At 44.2% G+C, this 17,473-nt stretch overlaps 1 protein-coding gene across 2 annotated transcripts in view; it reads left to right on the top strand.

Annotated features, from left to right (window-relative positions):
* The first annotated feature begins 5,825 nt into the window (after window positions 1-5,825).
* The window catches only part of ANKLE2 (ankyrin repeat and LEM domain containing 2), a 64,207-nt gene continuing 52,559 nt past the window's right edge, over window positions 5,826-17,473 (top strand). The window contains exons 1-2 of one of the 2 annotated variants that reach the window (XM_075898360.1): window positions 5,826-5,989; window positions 14,899-15,387. In XM_075898360.1, coding sequence (XP_075754475.1) covers window positions 14,910-15,387 — 478 coding nt within the window. In that variant the 5' untranslated portion in view covers window positions 5,826-5,989; window positions 14,899-14,909. The other variant, XM_075898359.1, reaches the window with a different exon arrangement.

Genomic DNA, 17,473 nt, shown 5'->3' with positions numbered 1-17,473 from the left:
TTAAAAGGTTGAAGATAGTGTGCGAGCCATCCTGTATTCTGGCTTGAATGGCGTTCAGCACTTTAGTTTTGACTACAATATTATAAATCATACATTAAAAATATTTATAAGATTTTTTTTTTTGCATATCACTAAGCAAATCATTTCTGTAACATAGGCAGGAATAATTAGTGGATGTAATTTAGAGCAATTTATTTGCAGTTCAAAGAGAATTAATAGAAAAAAATCAGCTTTCATGATAAGTTGCCCAAAAAACACTCATTTTCTACATTTCAGTCAAGTGATTAAAATCTGAAATCTGTATCCACATCTCTTGTCTATTTTTCCCCTTTGGCTCACTTCCCCACACTGTCAACAGTACCCATTTCAAGGCACTCTGATATCTTAGAGTAATCCATAGGACGTAGTCTGTTACAGATCTATATATGTGCGAGATCAAGTTAGCTAGGAATGTCATGAAGTAGATTAAAATTCAGCCTTGCCTCTAACAGAAAAACCTTGGAGACTGATTCTTAAGAGGGTTGCTGTCTTTTTAATTTGCTGGAGCCTTTTAAAATTTAGTTTTAGCAAAAAGATAGCTCTCTAAAATCACATTCACTTTCTATTCTAGAAGAGCAAGTTATAAACAACTGTATAACACCAGAGCCACTCACTGCTGAGTTGATCAGGAAACAATCATAGGAGCCCACCATTCACTGTCAACAGCCAGCTCCAACCTCTTCTTTTTCCACTTCCTCCAACAACCTTGCTGCTTTTGTGGTACAAGAAGCTGTATGTTAACTCCTTTTCTGGATTTCATATAGTATCATGTCTTGTGGCTGTCTGAGTGTAAACTTTTGGACACAGAGGCTACGTCTAGACTGGCATGATTTTCCGCAAATGCTTTTAACGGAAAAGTTTTCCATTAAAAGCATTTGCAGAAAAGAGCATCTAGATTGGCTTGGATGCTTTTCCGCAAATGCACTTTTTGCGGAAAAGCGTCCATGCCAATCTAGACGTGCTTTTGCGCAAAAAAGCCCCGATCGCCATTTTCGCAATCTGGGCTTTTTTGCGCAAAACAAATCTGAGCTGTCCACACTGGCCCTTTTGCACAAAAGCTTTTGCCCAAATGGGAGCAGCATACTATTTCCCCAAAAAGCACTGATTTCTTACATGAGATCATCAGTGTTCTTGCGGAAATTCAAGTGGCCAGTGTAGACAGCTGGCAAGTTTTTCCGCAAAAGCAGTTGCTTTTGCAGAAAAACTTGCCTGCTGACACAGACAGATTGTTTACATTTGCTGCTTTATCTAGCTCAAATATATAGTTGGAACTGACACTGAAGAAGAGTAGGGCTTCAAAAGGTAGTAAAAGAAGTGGCCATGATCAGATTCTGAATGTACTAAGTGTAGTGAATGAAAAATACTTTTTTATAATTATTTTACTGAAAGAGAGATCTCCTGCACCTATCATCTCATTTTTAAAGGGAATAGTGTAGTATCTTTGGTCTTATTTTTAATTTATCTGTATAACCTTTGTGGTGTCACTGATTCCTAAGTTCTGTGATCTAGCTGCAATAGCAGTGACTCTTGTACTGTTAGCTAAACATGAGCATGAACTGGACTACATTTCTATTAACCAAATTTTATCAACTGAATAAGTGACAAATCTTCAGCATTAAACTAGAAAAAACTTTCAACGGATTTTTAATAAGTTCTTTATTCTTACGCTGATACTTTCACTCTTTAAAGTGTGATACAGCCATGCTGCAGTGTTACTGTACAAGACAGCTTCCGGAAGGGCAGTTCCAGGCATATTCTGCACAATAAACAAACACTTGTTCAAATCAACTTGCACCTAGCAGGAAAACCCCTGTGGCCGAAGAGGGCTTGGCTAGATCTTAAGAGAAGGAATTAATCTAATCATATGGTATGCGCACATCTTCAATATCTTGTGCAATTCTGGAACCATTTCAAAAAAGATATAATTGGAAAAGGTACAGAAAAGGGCTATAAAATATTAAGGATATGAGAGTATGTCTATAGAGTAAGGATGTTAAATATCAGTTAATTGAGTAGCTGATGCAATTTCCATCAACTATTTGCTTTCAGCCTTTTGGCTTAGATCATGATTAGCAATGCTGGCGCTCTTGTACATTTCAAAGGAGGAATGTGAAACTCCACATGCAACCTGGGGCCAGCGGGAAGTCCCGCTGACTCTGGGCTGCATGTAGTATGCCAGCTTTGAAATGTACAAGAGTCCCCAGTGGGGGCTCTTGTGTATTTCAAATCTGCAGCACAGCAGGGAGCTTGGCGTCAGCAGATTTGAAATGCCATGCAGTGCTGGGGTCAGCAGAGGCCTCCTCAACTGATCCCGGTCTCCTTGCAACTCAGCTGTGCAGCACGGCCCCTTGAAGTACCCCCTTTTCTGCCTATCTTATCCGATAGTTAACTAGTCCTTAATATCCTTACCACAGATATTAAAAAACATTCACTTTAGAAAAGAGATGACAAAGGGGGACTATGATAGGTCTATAAAAACCATGACTTATATAGTGAATAAGGAAGAGGTATTTACTCGTAGCACAAGAACCAAGGTCACCCAATGAAATGAATACATAACTGGCTTTAAAAAAAAAGGAAGTACTGTTTCACATAATGCCAAGTCAGCCTGTGGAATTTGTTGTGAGGTGATGAGTGAAGTCCAAAAGGCTAAGTTCAAAAAAGAATTAGGTCTATAAATGGTTGTTTGGCAGAATGGTCAGGGATGCATTTTCAGGGGACGATGGTCCATTGGTTTGATCTAGCCTGGCTGCTCAAAGTCAACTAATCACAAGAGAACAACGAGCAGTCCTGTTTTGGTACCTTAGAGACTAACAAATGTATTAGGTCATGAGATTTTGTGGGTAAAACCTGTTTCACTGGATAAGTTGGAGTGGAAATTAGGGATGCTAAATTTAGTTTAATAAACTAATTTTTCATTTATTAGTTAATTAGTCAATAAGCTGGGGAGCTGCAGTGGGGTTGGCTCCTGCCCTGGGAGCAAACCCTGCTGCCACTCTCTTTTAAATATCTTAAGAGCTGGCAGGTTCTTCATGCATTTAAAAGGTTGAAGCGCAGCAGAGCAGAACCCGGTGGGGGAACTAGGACAGCTGACTGGGTCCCAGCTTGTGCAGGGTCCTCTCCTCCCCCCCCCCCCCCCGCAACTGTACTTTAACCTTTTAAGTGTATTAAGAGCATGTTAGTTCTTAATACATTTAAAAGACTGGTTTGCAGTGGGAGGGATCTGGCCCAAGCTGGGAATCAGCTGTCCTGGCTCATACTGGGTCCTCTGTGCTGTTTCAGCCTTTTAAATAGTGTGCTCCACTTAGTCTCCTGCCTTGAGCTCTGCTCCAGCTTTTCCTGGGGGGAGGGGAAGAGCAGCATCCATGCGCTTCCTTGTAAGCCATGTGTGACATTGAGCCTCAGGGCTTAATCCTCCACAGGAATCTGATGCTGGCTTGCCAGTATGGGCTGGGTTCAGGGTGGCTCAGGGGTTGGGGGGAGGGGGTGACTCTGGGGCACCCTCACCTTCTTGCCAGGGATTCAGGTGCCATGGGGCCACTGCAGCTTTGGGGCAGGGGAACCCTCGTGTTTTCCTCTCCCCTTAGCTGCTCCCACCACTATCCAGCCCCAGAGCTACAGCTGGGGTAGCACTCATCCTATAGCATAGCGGTTCTCAAACTGTTTGGGCTGCAGACCGCGTGGCTCAATGCAATTTTATCTGTGGCTCACCAGTTGCTAATGGAAACTCACCATTAATTACATAATTATGCCTGAGCCATTTTGCTAGTGCTGCAACTAAGGAGAATGGTTTACATTATTAAATAGATTAAGTATTTTAACTTATTTTATCAATCATTTTAAATAAAGTAAAATATTAATCTGTGACCAACAGAAAAGGTTCCCATGTTTACTTTATGACAGGGGTGGGGAACCTTTTTTGGGTTGGGAGTCAATGACACAGAAAAATCAGTTGGGGACCACACACAAGAAGCAAAAAAGCCTATAAAACCCCCCCAAAAACCCTGCCTGATGTGGCCACCGATTATGACAACTCACTTCTCTGGTTCTCCAGCACAATGAGGTGAGGGGAAGGAGCAAGGAGGACTGAGTTTCAGGGCTTCCTGAAGGCCAGATTTACTTCTTTAAGATTCCGGAAGTTACCTTAGGCTCTGAGGTCAGAACAAAATAAGGGGTTCTGTGTGTGGGACTGGGCTGCAAGAAACTGGGATAGGGATGGGATGCGAGGTCTGGGTGGGAGGTAGGGTGTCTAGCCGAGGGGAGGAGGGGAGAGGAGGGAGCAAGAGAGGATGCAGAACATGGCCAGGAGGGAGGGTACAAGGAAAGATGTAGGAGTAAGCTGGGGGTGGGGGGTCTCGGCAGGGGGAAGGAAGTGAGTGAGTGGGATTAAGGTGCATGTGGTCTGGGCATGAGGGAGCCTGCTTACCTGGCTTTGTGCCCCATTGCAGTGGGGAAAGTCTCTGGTCAGTGCGTCACTGCACTGCCATTCCCTCAATGGAAGGTTGGTGAGGGTGGACGGGAGATTAGCTTCTTCCTGGCCGGGAAGCGGCTCCTGGGCTCCCCACTCCCATGACTCTTCAGTTCATTTACCCTGCCAGAAATATTGGCTCCCAGTGTCCCACCACAGCAGAACTCTCCAGAATGCTTCATAGGTTACAAAATGGCCAGGGACTGACTGTGCAGCATTGACATTAGGGCTGGTTATATAGGGATCCCTCACCTGGTGCAGAGAAGCAGCTTGCCCTGAGAGCAGGCCATGCCTTCACTCTCCCCAGTTGGTCCAGGGATAATGCTCTGTCAGTGCTCTGCTCCCTGGCATGGGCAAGCTCTGACGAGTCCATGGGATCTGCTCCTTGCACAGTCTTGCCTAAGGGGAGGGGTCACACTTTACTGTGTGCCCCCAGATCCTACCATCTCTGAGCCTAACCTCATCACACACCAGTCCCCAATTCCTCCATTGCCTCCTCACCCTGGTCCTACCTTCCCCAAGGGATGGAGGATTGGCTCTGTGCAGGATCCCTGTGCTGTCCGCAGGGCTGGTGAAGCTCTCCGGAACACCAGGGATAGATGCGAATGGGGAGCCAGGTTTGGTAGGGGCTTTCTTCACCTCCCCCCCCCCCCCCCATGAACCTGGAAGCTGAAGCTCCTAGCCTTGAGGCTATGTGGGCTCCCCTACTCGCTTGCCGTTGGTAGCCAACCTCTGCCTTAGATTGTTATATCCGCTCCAACTCATCTGATGAAGTGAATTTTACCCAGGAAAGCTCATAACCTAATAAATCGCTGTCTCTAGCCTGTCACAAGACTGCCAGCTGTTTTTAAAGTTACCACCAGGGCTCCCCCTCTGAGGCGCGTCACCAGCACAGCTGCAGCCTGGCTCTGCTCCTCTCCAGCGCCTGCAGCTCGAGGGCTTAGCCCCTGCCCCGCAGCAGCTATTGGGGGTGGGCGGACAGCGGGCGCAGGGCTCCTGCCCGCCGGCCCCGCTGGACACCATGGCTTCAGGAGCCGGGGAAGGGAAGGACAAAGCCCAGTCAGCCCCCGACCCCTCCGCGAGGAACCCGCTCCCCTCAAGCGCCACTCCCCATCAGTCGCTGTGGGAGCGGCCAACATCTTGTTTTCCCATTAGGCAGTGCGTCTGGCGCGGGCTGTTACGTTCCCGTCAGGCAGTAGCACAAACAGCTTACTATTGTGTGCTCTGCTTTCCCATCAAGCACTGCGGCAAGAGGTGTGGGCGGAGCGGACTAGTCGCCTGACGGGCACCTCAGTGGCGGGGGAGGGAATGTTTTTCTCTCAGGCAGTGACGAAGACAGTCTGACTGTCACGCGGGTGGGGGCGAGGGTCCTTGAGAAGCCCGGTGGGGTCCGGCGCACGCGGGGAAGTGCGGGCACGATAGCAGTGCCTGTGAGGGGGGCGGCGGGGGGAGGAGGAGACGGAAGCCGGGAGGCTGCCTGAGGTACCGTCCCTAAAGGGCGTTTGTTAGGGGAGTGTCTGGGTGCGAGGCGGTTAGGCCGAGCTTGGCCTGAGCGCGAGACGGGACTGGAATGGAGCGGTGGGCAGGGGCCGGGGCGGTCTGGGGGTCTCTGTGGGGGCCCGGCTGGGCCCGTTGGCCGGGCTGGGAGTTGTTGGCTGCCTGTGTGGTGATCGGCCTGGCTGGCTGGCTGCTCCGCCTGCGGGACAGGAGGGCGGCCCGAAGGGCTGTGGGGCCGGGAGGGCCGCTTCTCTCCCAACCCCCGCTGTCCGAGGGGAGCCGGCGTTGCAGCGGGAGCCGCCCAGGTGAGATTCTGGGGAAGTCGGGCGGGGGTTGCCTCCCGTCCTGCTGGATGAACGGCCGGGGCCGGGCCGGGCAAGCCGGTAAGCGCCATTGTTGGCCTCCGCAGATCTCGGAGCCTCCGGGTGCTTTACCCCGGTTCTTCAGGGGCCTTTCACCCGTAAATTCCCTCGGGGACTCAGCCCCTCCCGCAGAATCCCCAGTCTCCGGGCCTGCCCACTGTGCGCCGTGCAAGACCTGTCTTCCCCTATGCGTCTCTGTGCAGCAGCTGCTGCTGCTTCTCTGGCTGAGCCTGCCACGCCCTAGCTCTTTGTCGCGGGGCTAGCCTGTCCCAAGCATCTTCACTCTCTGTTCCTTCCAGATGCCTTTGGCTAGATTTCCCTGCGGACAGCATGGCTGTTTGCGTCTCCAGTCTCTATCAGATGTTGTCTGCATCACCCCCAGACACCATACTCCTTTCTAAGAGCTCCCTTTTCCTGTTTTTCTCTCCTATCTTCAGATCCTCTTCCATGTTGTCTTCACCCCCTATTTTCTCAATATAGTGTCACCAACCTCACTGTGGTAATTATCCGTCCTTTTTTCCTGGACAATCAATTCCAGACGCATTTCCCATATATATACTTTTACCACAGATGTGGGTGTAATACTCTTTGGTGCCATAGTGACAGGCACATTAGAAATACAGTATCCAGAACAGTGTTCTCATACATATATACACTGTTCTTCTGTTGCACACAAATCTCAGTTACTCCTTCATCTGATTTGTAGCTAAAGACAGACTTGAGTTTTAGGATTGTGCAGGTTTAGTATTGTGCAGGAGGGAGGAATTAAATGATCTCCTTGCAGTACTTATCACATAGTTTTTTTTCTTCAAACTTTAAAAACTTATAGTTGTGAATAAGAGTCCTGTAAGTTTTTGTACATTTGTTAAATGCATGTTCTGCTTCAAGTTGTATTTCATTATTTAGAAGTGTATTTAGTGGCTAGTGAAATGGCAATTAAGAGTGTCCTGGGGAGATGAGTTGTTGCTTTATCATCAATTTGCTTTAATGTCTTTGAAAAAGGGGATAATAATGTGTTAGGCTTTGATTTTTCTCATGTCTTATTTATCCTATATTTCAGGGATGGGGAACCTACGGCCCAGGGGCTGGATGTCACACATGGCTTGCTTGGATCTGGCCTCCAAGGCTGGGGGCTTTCCCCCCCCCCAGCACTGGGGAGCTTACACTGGTATTCTAATGCCCCCCATTTCCCTGTGGGGCTGAAGCACGCACAGTCTACTAGCCTGGGCCCCTGTAGCCTTTGGTGTGCAAGGGGAATGTGGGGAGTGTTTTCTCTTTCGCAGTTGGTTTTTTTGTTTGTTTGTTTTGGTGTGTTCCCCCCCCCCCCCCCAGTTGTGTGCAGCCCATGACTGACTTTTCTGTGGGTCAGCAGCCCCCAACTCCGAAAACTCCTGCTGTTCAAAGAAACAGTTCCTGTAAGGTTTTCAGTTGCAAATCTTGGGGATGTGAATTCCTATTTCATATATCAGTTAACACTTAAGTATTGAACCTCATTTTGTGAAGCTTGATTAAAATAACCGGCAGGAAACCTATACATTAACAGTTGTCTACACTTCAAATCATTCCATGTTTAAAGTTGATAACATTTCAGTAAGAGAAAATTTGAAAGCAAATAAGGATACATTTTCTCTCCTGATAACTAAATGTGTCTGTCAAAGAATAATTTAAATTTAAAATTTAAAGCACTATTTTTTGGGATTAAAAGTTTAAAGAATTAAATTCACAGACTTTTTGTGGTTTGCACTGCAAATCAGTGTTGTTACTATTATGACAAATTTTGAATAGCTGCCAGCTTGTATAACTGAAATGGTAATTACATATGACAAAGGTGATTATATCAAAAGAAACTTAAGTATCACTTGAAAATACCACAAGGCACATGTCAGTTGAAAATCACATTTACATAAATTCAAGGTTTGACAATCTGTGCTGCTGTAACACATTACTTAGGCTGCCTTTGGAATTATACTTTTACTTTCAGAACATAGAAAAAAATGCTTTTATGAAGACATAGACAAGTTGAAGGAGAGTGGTGAAGCACTGGAATGAGTTACCTAGGGAGGTGGTGGAATCTCCATCCCTAGAGGTTTTTAAGTCTCGGCTTGACAAAGCCCTGGCTAAATTGAGTTAGTTGGGATTGGTCCTGCTTTGGGCAGGGGACTGAACTTGATGACATCCTGAGATCTCTTTCAGCTCTATGATTTTATAAGTTCAGTTACTCATTAAAAGTAATAAAGGTTTTTTTAACATATAAAACTAAAAATCTTTCAGAATGGCTACAGGTTGGTTTTTTTTACCAGATTGCTGCTCTTTTTCTATAGTAATCCATTTTAAAGCTCTTTGCATGTTAGTAATAAGGCCTTGAAACTAGACATATCTACTTTAGCGTTTTTGTCAATTAAACTTGTAAGGGATGTTGGAAAAAACCAACCCCTACCAACATAAGTTTTGCCTGTGAAAGCACTGTGTGGTCAGGAGATGCCTTCCCACTGACATAGCTACTGCACTTCCTGAGAGTGATTTTATTTATAGAGTAGCTACATATGAGACCTTGCAACAGTGCATCTATGCCAGTGTAAGGTTTGTGGTGTAGACCAGACATGTCAGACTCAGAGCCTACTGAGGGCTGCACAAATGAAAACTGATAGCTTTTAGGACCACAAAAAATAAAATACAGGACTATGTAGCACTTTAAAGACTAACAAGATGGTTTATTAGATGATGAACTGGGGAGTCTCCATCTGATCCCAGGTTCTGGGGAAATGCAATGGGGAGCCCAGGATCAGCTGGGGAGTCCCAGCTCCACGTGGTATTTCAAATTGGCAGCACAGCATGGAGCCTGGAGTCAGCGGGGGATTCTCAGTCCCCCTGCTGACCCTGGGCTCCATGCTACACTGCAGCTTTGAAATGTACAAGAGCCCCCACTAGGGACTCTTGTACATTTCAAAGCTGGCAGACAGAGTTCCACATTCCTCCTTTGAAATGTACAGGAGCCCCTGCTGGTGTAGCCTATCAAGTTACTTGCCTATCATGCTAATAATATTGTTGTGTTAATTAAGATGAATTAGGTAATAGTTAAGAGCTGTAATGCAAGAAATCTGCACAATGTGCCCTGCCTGCCCATTGCCTCAGACTGGAGCAACTGGGGGGTGGCATATCTATCTGGCCAGAGGGCTACACTCGGGGGAGTGGGAGGCAGGCATTGTAAAGCTGCTCTCAGCATTCCCGCATGCCCTTTGGGTTAGCTTGACTGATATCTGAGTTCACGTGTAATACACTAGACTTTATGTCTGTCTGCCCATTGCAGTTTGTGATGGCCCACTGAATAATACCACAGCAGCGCTCAACTCCTTTGGGGGCCTTTCCCATTGACCCACCTGGGTACAGGTGTGTGCCCCTTCTTAGCTGGGGCCAGGACATGTTTGTATATACGAGTCTAGCAAGAGCCCCAAATTAGTGATCCTGTTGCTTGTACCTGTCTGTGTGCATTCTCTGCTTGTCTTCCCCCCCACAGTCAACCACAAGCCTGTTGGTGTCATGCACTGCCTGGGCTATGTGGCAGACCAGATGCCATTAGGTGTAGGAGCAGCATGGGTGCAGTACAGTCCAGCCCAAGGGCTGTCTGGTGAATTGGGTTCCCCTGCAGTGCCACTGGTGCCTGTTTTAGGGTATAACAAAATGGTTCTGCCTCTGAATGCACTTTTCAGTGTGTGCCATGTCTGCATTATTACCAATTAGAGGGCAGGGTTTCACTTGAATGAAAAAACACACATAAGCTCACAGTCCAGGTCAAGTAATATGGGGTTATATTTTATCTTTTGTCCATGCTGTAACTGGCAGTTGCAAAATCAGCAGAAGCTGAGGTTAGCAGATTTCCGTGCTAGATCCTGGTCATAGCTTATTTATTGTTTCCCAGGATTGAAAAGGGGAACTTAGGTATGGGACCTTTCATGCCACAAGAGGGTAGGAAAATTACCCTTATACTCAGCAGATGCATCATTATATAAAAGTCCCAAAATAATTTGTTCAAGCTGAGTTAAGTAATCAGGACACAGATTGCGATAGATAACCACAGAGGCCCATGGCAACAAATTGACTTATATGATGATAAGTTGAGTGCAATGATACATTGACCAATAGAAAAAGAACACTTCAACATTAGAAACATTCCCTTCTGAATATGCATAAAACATGTCAATATCAGCATCACGTACTATAAAAGTGGGACCCAAGCCAAGGGGCGATAGGGAGAAGATGTAGTCCTTGGAAGGGCCAGTATGATTGCTTCTGGTGATGGGGAAGGTGAAGGTAATGAACTATATGATGGGCTAACACCTAAGATTGTTCTAAAAGGAATGATGTAAGTATATGGTATGGTACATTCCCCATCTTATGAAATTGGGGTGTTTATGACTCTAACCATATTAATAAACTATATTTGTAAATATACAAGAGTTTCTATAGTGTGAGTGTTGCAACCATGCTCATCAGGGTTCCCAATCATAGAATAATTGAATACTGAGCCTGATCCTGGCACGAAGAACCTGTTGACCCTAAAGGTGGGTAATTAGAATTTAAACATAATCTTAGATCAGGCTACATTGCGGCTCTTAGACATTTCCACATTTCTCCTTTGAAATGTACATCGAATAGTCAATGGAAATTCCATCAACTACTCAACTAGACATTTTATCGATATTTAACATTCTTAGTAGACAGATCCTAATATTAATTGCTATATCTACCTGTTTACCACTTCACATTACCACAGTTTGAAATGGTGCGGTGATAATAGTTATAACGTGCACTTGAAGTGTATTCTCTAATTGTTGCACATTTCAGAAAGATTGCATTGACCTTAAATAATTCAGTACTGTCTGGAATGTATTTCTTCTATGTTCCATAGAAGGATTATAATATTTGCTTTTACTATATATTAAACTTGTTGAATCACCAGACAGCAATAAATGTAGGATTTTTGCTATTTATATAAAGCATAAGAGGTCTTAGGTAGATGGCTGTACTGGTTCTTTGACTTAGGCTCTGGAGAAGTGCTCAGAGCAGCATTCATTCCTTGTTGCATTAAATTACTAATACATAATCCTTACAAGAATCATCAACCAACAGGTGAGGCCTGTTGGACAAAATCATTTGGCATAGATTACACTTATAGGAAAAGTTCAAGAAATTAAATATATGTAATTAAGAAAATTTTTTATGTGCTTGGAAAAGGAAAGTAAAAGAACAGTTTTAAACGTGTAGGATTTCAACTTCAAACTTCAATTATTCATTTTATTGAATAATTACAATAAATAGTAAATTTGAATCAGGAATTTGTAAAAACTTGTATTACTTTTTCTATAACTAATTTGAATTATTTTGTGATTTTAACTGTAAAAATGTTCTTTGCACTAAAATGGCAATTGAATAGGTGACATGGGATGTTGGATATTGGTTAATTGAATAGTTGAACTGCATGAATTCCTATCAGTTATTCAACTATTTTGTGGTCCCCAGGGGCAGGGCCAGCAGCCAGTGTGCCCCAGCTCCATTCCTGGGAGTCCCCTGATAATCCATGCTGCTTCCTCTGTATCCTAGGCAGTAGCTCAGGGTACCAGGTGGGAGCCAGTCCACAAGGGGAGCCAGCTTAAAAACCAGCTTCCCTTGCAGACTGGCAGACGGACACCCTACACTGCTGCCTCTTGCTGTATCAGAGGCAGCGGGGGAGGGGGGGAGAAAATGCTTGTAGTTAACAAGGTAAGTCGATAAACCTAGGCTTATTGGTTAATCATATAGTTGGCTACATGTCAACATCCCTATAGGAGACTCAACTTTAACAAATATTTTTTATGAACTCTAATCATAAAAGTCTTAACTTTTTTCTGGTGAAAAACAATAATAATTATTTAAACCAGTGTTTCTCCAAGTAGTCCACAGACCCACTCTTGACAGAGCTGCTCCTGGGCATTTATTTTTGGCTCTGAAGCCTCAGAGCCTCAACTCCCATTGCAGTTCAGTGTTTGAGAAACTCTGATTTAACCATTCACCCAGCATATTCTGGTGTAAAAAGTGGTGCATTCAAGCTAATTTAAGTGGCAGGATTGTTTATGTGAAATTTGGTATCTGTAGGTAATCGTGAAGTGTGACTTTATTTTGTACAAACAGATCAACAAAAACTTTTCAAAATATATAGTAGATATTCATTATCCAGAAGTCTGTACATTTAGCTTTACAGGCAGTCCCTGACTTACACGGATCCGACTTACATCGGATCCGCAGTTACGAACGGGGGCTTTTCTCGCCCCGGAGGACATGGACTGCGGAACCTCGCGGTCCCGCCGCCCGTGTACTCCGGGGCGAGAAAAGCTGCTCCACGTCTCCCTGGTCTGCAGACCAGGAAGACGCGGAGCAAAGCCGCGGAGGGGCTCGGGCAGCAGGGCAGCCCAGGCGCGCCTGGGCTGTCCCACCGCCAGCTTCCCCCGAGGCTTTGCAAAGCCGCGGAGGGGCTGGGGCTGCGGGGCAGCCCAGGTGCACCGCCGGCTTCCCCCAAGGCTTTGCAAAGCTGCGGAGGGGCTGGTGCTGCGGGGCAGCCCAGGCGTGCCTGGGCTGCCCGGCTGCCCGAGCCTCTCCGCAGCTTTGCAAAGCCTCGGGGGAAGCCGGCGGCGGGACAGCCCAGGCGCGCCGCGCGGCAACTCTGCCTCGGGCTTCCTGTAGTCAGCCGCTGGTCAGTTTCAGCAGTGGCTGAATCTGGAAGCCAGTTCCGACTTACATACAAATTCAACTTAAGAACAAACCTACAGTCCCTATCTTGTACGTAACCCGGGGACTGCCTGTACTTATTTCTCAGCTTGATTGCATTTTTCATCTTCACTGAGAAAATTCAAGGGAAATAAAACGAAATGGTATAGCAGGTTTTAATGTGACTCCAGATCACATAGCTGCATTTTATAACTCTTTAAAGTTCTTATTATTAAAATGTTTTGCAAAGGAAGAATAGTCTTGCAAGTAAGATTCAGCATGGAGACTGAGGACCTATGACTTATTTTCAGCTCTGCTGTAGACTTCTTGTATGGCCATGGGCCAGTCACTTAAGACATGCTGATGTGAGAATCCTGTTGAAGTAGATGGGAAGTAAGCAGGCTTGGTGCCTTAATAGGAGGCTCTTCAGAACTCAGGAGTCAATATCTTGAGCTTTCTGAGACTTCAATTCTTTGTCAGAAATGGGAATAAAGGTCTCTTATCTCATAGTGTCATAGTTAAATTTGTTAGTTTGTAAAAGAACAGTAGTATGTAAGATTCATGACTGGAAAATGTTACGTAAGTAGTATATTTTTATCATATAAGTATTTCACAAAAACATTTTTATTCTGTTTAGCAAACAACTGGTTTTAAATTCACTTTATGAATTTCACTTCAGAATACTTTGTCCTTTGTTATAAAATTGCATGGTATTTAGTGGTGTGCATCATATAGAATCATTCTACATCTTGTGACTGCATCTTCTGGGAGCTGCTACCTTTTAGCTGAAATAAAGATATATTTTATAAATGTTAAAAATGTGCGCAGATGAGCTATAGACAATTTTTAAGTAAAGTTACATATTTAAAATCCATCTATAACTTTTCCAGTACATAATAAGGATGTTAAGTAATGTTTAATTGACTAGTTGAGTAGTCGATGGAACTACTCGACTAGTCAATATTCACTTCAGCATTCCTCCTTAGAAATGTACAAGAGCCCCAGGAGGAGCTCTTACACATTTCAAAGGAGGAATGCAGAACTCCGTGTGCAGCTCGGGGTCAGCTGACCCTGGGCTCCATGCTGTGTTGCTGTTTTGAAATACCACATGAAGCTGGGACTCCCCAGCTGATCCTGGGCTCTGCGTGGCATGCAGCTGACCGCGGGTTCCCTTAAAAACAAATTTCTGTAAATTGTTGTAGAAAAAAGCTGTAGCCTTTATGGTATCTGGTAGTATGCTGTGATGTGATCTTATTTCAAGAATAGATGTACCATTTAGCTCCTTCTGACTAATTATAAATCTTATATTTAGTTATCGTCTTCAGCAATATGTCCCATGTATGGATTTTTATTATAAGAAATATAAAAGTTTACTTTGTGATCATATTTGCTTTCATACTACGTCCTGATTGAATGCAAAATCTGGGAGCATTGACTAGTAGAGCAGAAGCATAAAAAGTAACAGGCAGTGTATCTCACCAGTGTCACCCCATAATTTAGAGGTGGGCATGTCAGAGGCAAAATGATGTGTCATTGGGGGAAAGTGAAATCTGGCAAGGTGACCACACTTCCAGCTGCTTGCCCTGAGAACATGAAGAAGAAAAAAGAGTTTTGTTTCTAAAAATATTTTTGTCAGTGTGTTGACTGGAAAAATATCGCACTGGCTTTGTGCAACCTTGATAGTGCTCAATTTCATGAGGAAATGACTGCTTTTAGTTATGTCACCCTTTCCCCTGCATTTAATAAATTAAAAGTGTTTTAGCTACAGTTAATGTCACTTTGCATTTTTTCCAGGTGAAATAACAATGGATTCTATATTGTCTCAACTAAAGCAGCTAACTCCTGATGATCTTAGAGAAGAAATTATGAAAGCTGGACTGAAGTGTGGACCCATTACCTCGACTACCAGGTTTATTTTTGAAAAAAGATTGGCACAGTCTTTGTTGGAACAACAAGGAGGGTTGGAAATTGATGCAGCCACTGTTGCCGAGAAATTTTCTGAAAACACTGCATCTGATAGTGACCAGTCAGAAATACAAAGAGCTTTGAAATCTGCCACAGTGAACACCAAGAGTCATATAAACTTCTCTGAAGACGGAGATTTTGGGTACAATATGGGCCTGAATCCCCCAGAAGAGGAAGCTGTAATGCACAAGTCCTGTTCTGCATCAGTCTGTGGAGCAGTAGATACTGATGCACAAATAAATGCTCATACACCATCTAGAGACCCTCCTGTATACTATGGTGTATGTCCAGTTTATGATGACATTTTGGCAAGAAATGGTAATTTGCTTTTATAATTTCATGTGTTACACTATTTGTGAAGGACAGAAGTAGCATGTGCCTTTCACATTATATATTACAAAAGAGACTGTTTTTCAACTGTTGTATTCTTTTTGTAGGGATATAGCTTACTGCTTTTGGAAGAATTCTGTGCCAAAAATTCTGTGCACTGTATTTTAAAATTTTCTTAATATTTTATTTCTCAAATAATGCAACTTAATCACTCCACAGTTTCAGTTATTTTGGTAATTTATGTAAACTACAGTACATTGGTTGAAGAATGATAGTGGGGAGCACTGACGGAATTCTCTAAATCTCTTTTATCTACTAGTGATGAATCTAATTTTAACCTTTTATTTCTAGTTATTAGTCATCAAATGTATGCAAGCCATATATATGTTCAGTATTACATCATATGCAACTGAAACACAAGTCAGTGCTGGGGAATCAAACTCATCATTTAAATTGTACTACTAGGCATCATCCAAAATCTAGGTAGTAAACAGTTGAATTCATGGAACACATTTTGGTAGGAAAATTTTTCAGTGCCTACATTTAAATCAGTTCTAATCATAAAGCACCGTAGCGTTTGTAAGACCATACTGTCATTTACAGTAATGATCTTTTACACTGCTGAGGAAATGTATGTTGAGAATCCTTAAAACATTTTACTCACATGGAATTAAACACACACACACACACACACAATATTGTAAAATTCTGCAAATTTTATTTGTCAAAATAATACTACATAATCGTGCTAGCTTCAGTTATTTTGGTGATTTATTTTAAAATAATACCTGTCAGCAAGAACGTCTTTAACAATACAGATGCACACACAAATTCCCCCCGGGAGTAGAAAGTTAAACCACTATGACAACCCAGTTCCTGTTTCTCAACCATTCCTCCTCCACCCCTTCAGCCAATATTTTTATACTCTGACCCCTGGAGCCCAGCTGCAGGGCCTACACTTGCTTACACGTTTGCCCTCCTATCTCATAGTGCCTAGGAATACAGAGGGAGAAACAGCCTCATCCTCAATCCTAAACCTGTGTAATTTCCTGCAGACGGCCATCTCCCTCCCTCAGGGCAACTTGCCAGCTTCTGGGAACTTGCTAGCTTCCTCCCCCTCTCTGGTAGCATTGCCTATATGCAAGCTTGACTCTTCTGGGTCCAGCAGCACCACTGCCCGTTTCCATGAGGGAAAAGAAAATCTGCAACCAATGTTAACTTCTGCAGCATTCTGCATTGTGCAGTGGCACAGAATTCTTCCAGGAGTAAGGTTTTTTTTCACCTATTTTATGCCCTTGGGGGAATTTCCCAAGAATGGGAATAGTTCACCAACAACAATGGCTACATTATATTCTGCCTGATAGAAAATCAGGGAAGCTCTTTCCTATCTCTAAACATCCTGAAATCAATCTCCTTATGCTGGGCATCCTGCAATAGCAAGCCAGAGGAACAGTGTCTCTCATTTGGCTATGTCCACTAGGAAACCAGGAGGGGATTTCGGTAATTGGTGTCTACTACTGCATACCCAGCTGGTCCCCCTGTAAAATCTCTGCTGACCGTTGGGGAGGGTGCTGCTTCTCTTCAGAAGTCATTTTTGCACAGGGAATAGGGTTGCCAGATGGTTTAACCAAAAATACCGACTCCCACCCTCACTTCTCCTGAAAAAAAAAAAAAAAACACTGGGGAAATATTTGGGGGGGGGGGGGGGGTGGACCAAAGTTGTTGAGCAAAAAAAGAAATTAATTTAAAAATTAAAATAACAGCAGTGTAGCCCTTTTAAGAAACGCTTTGGAGGCTTATTGGCCCTTACAGGCTGCCAATGGCTGCCCGCCATCTTTCCTCCCTGCACCGGGCTGGACAGCTTCCCCGTGGAACCCGGTAAGCCAGGAAAAAAAATCAGAAAATACCAGACATTTTAGGTACCTGGTAGTTTCTGAATTTTTTTTACCTGACAGGAGGCAAAAATACCGGACTGTCTGGTTTAATACTGGACACCTGGCAACCCTAACAGGAAAGTAAAGAAATCTGCAGATGGCATGAATTCTGTGCCTGTGCAGTATCACAGAATTCCCCC

This window comes from Pelodiscus sinensis, chromosome 15 (assembly GCF_049634645.1).
Source record: "Pelodiscus sinensis isolate JC-2024 chromosome 15, ASM4963464v1, whole genome shotgun sequence".
Lineage (NCBI taxonomy): Eukaryota > Metazoa > Chordata > Testudines > Trionychidae > Pelodiscus > Pelodiscus sinensis.
The sequence above is the reverse complement of the archived record's forward strand: the minus strand, read 5'-3'. Positions and strand labels throughout refer to the sequence as shown.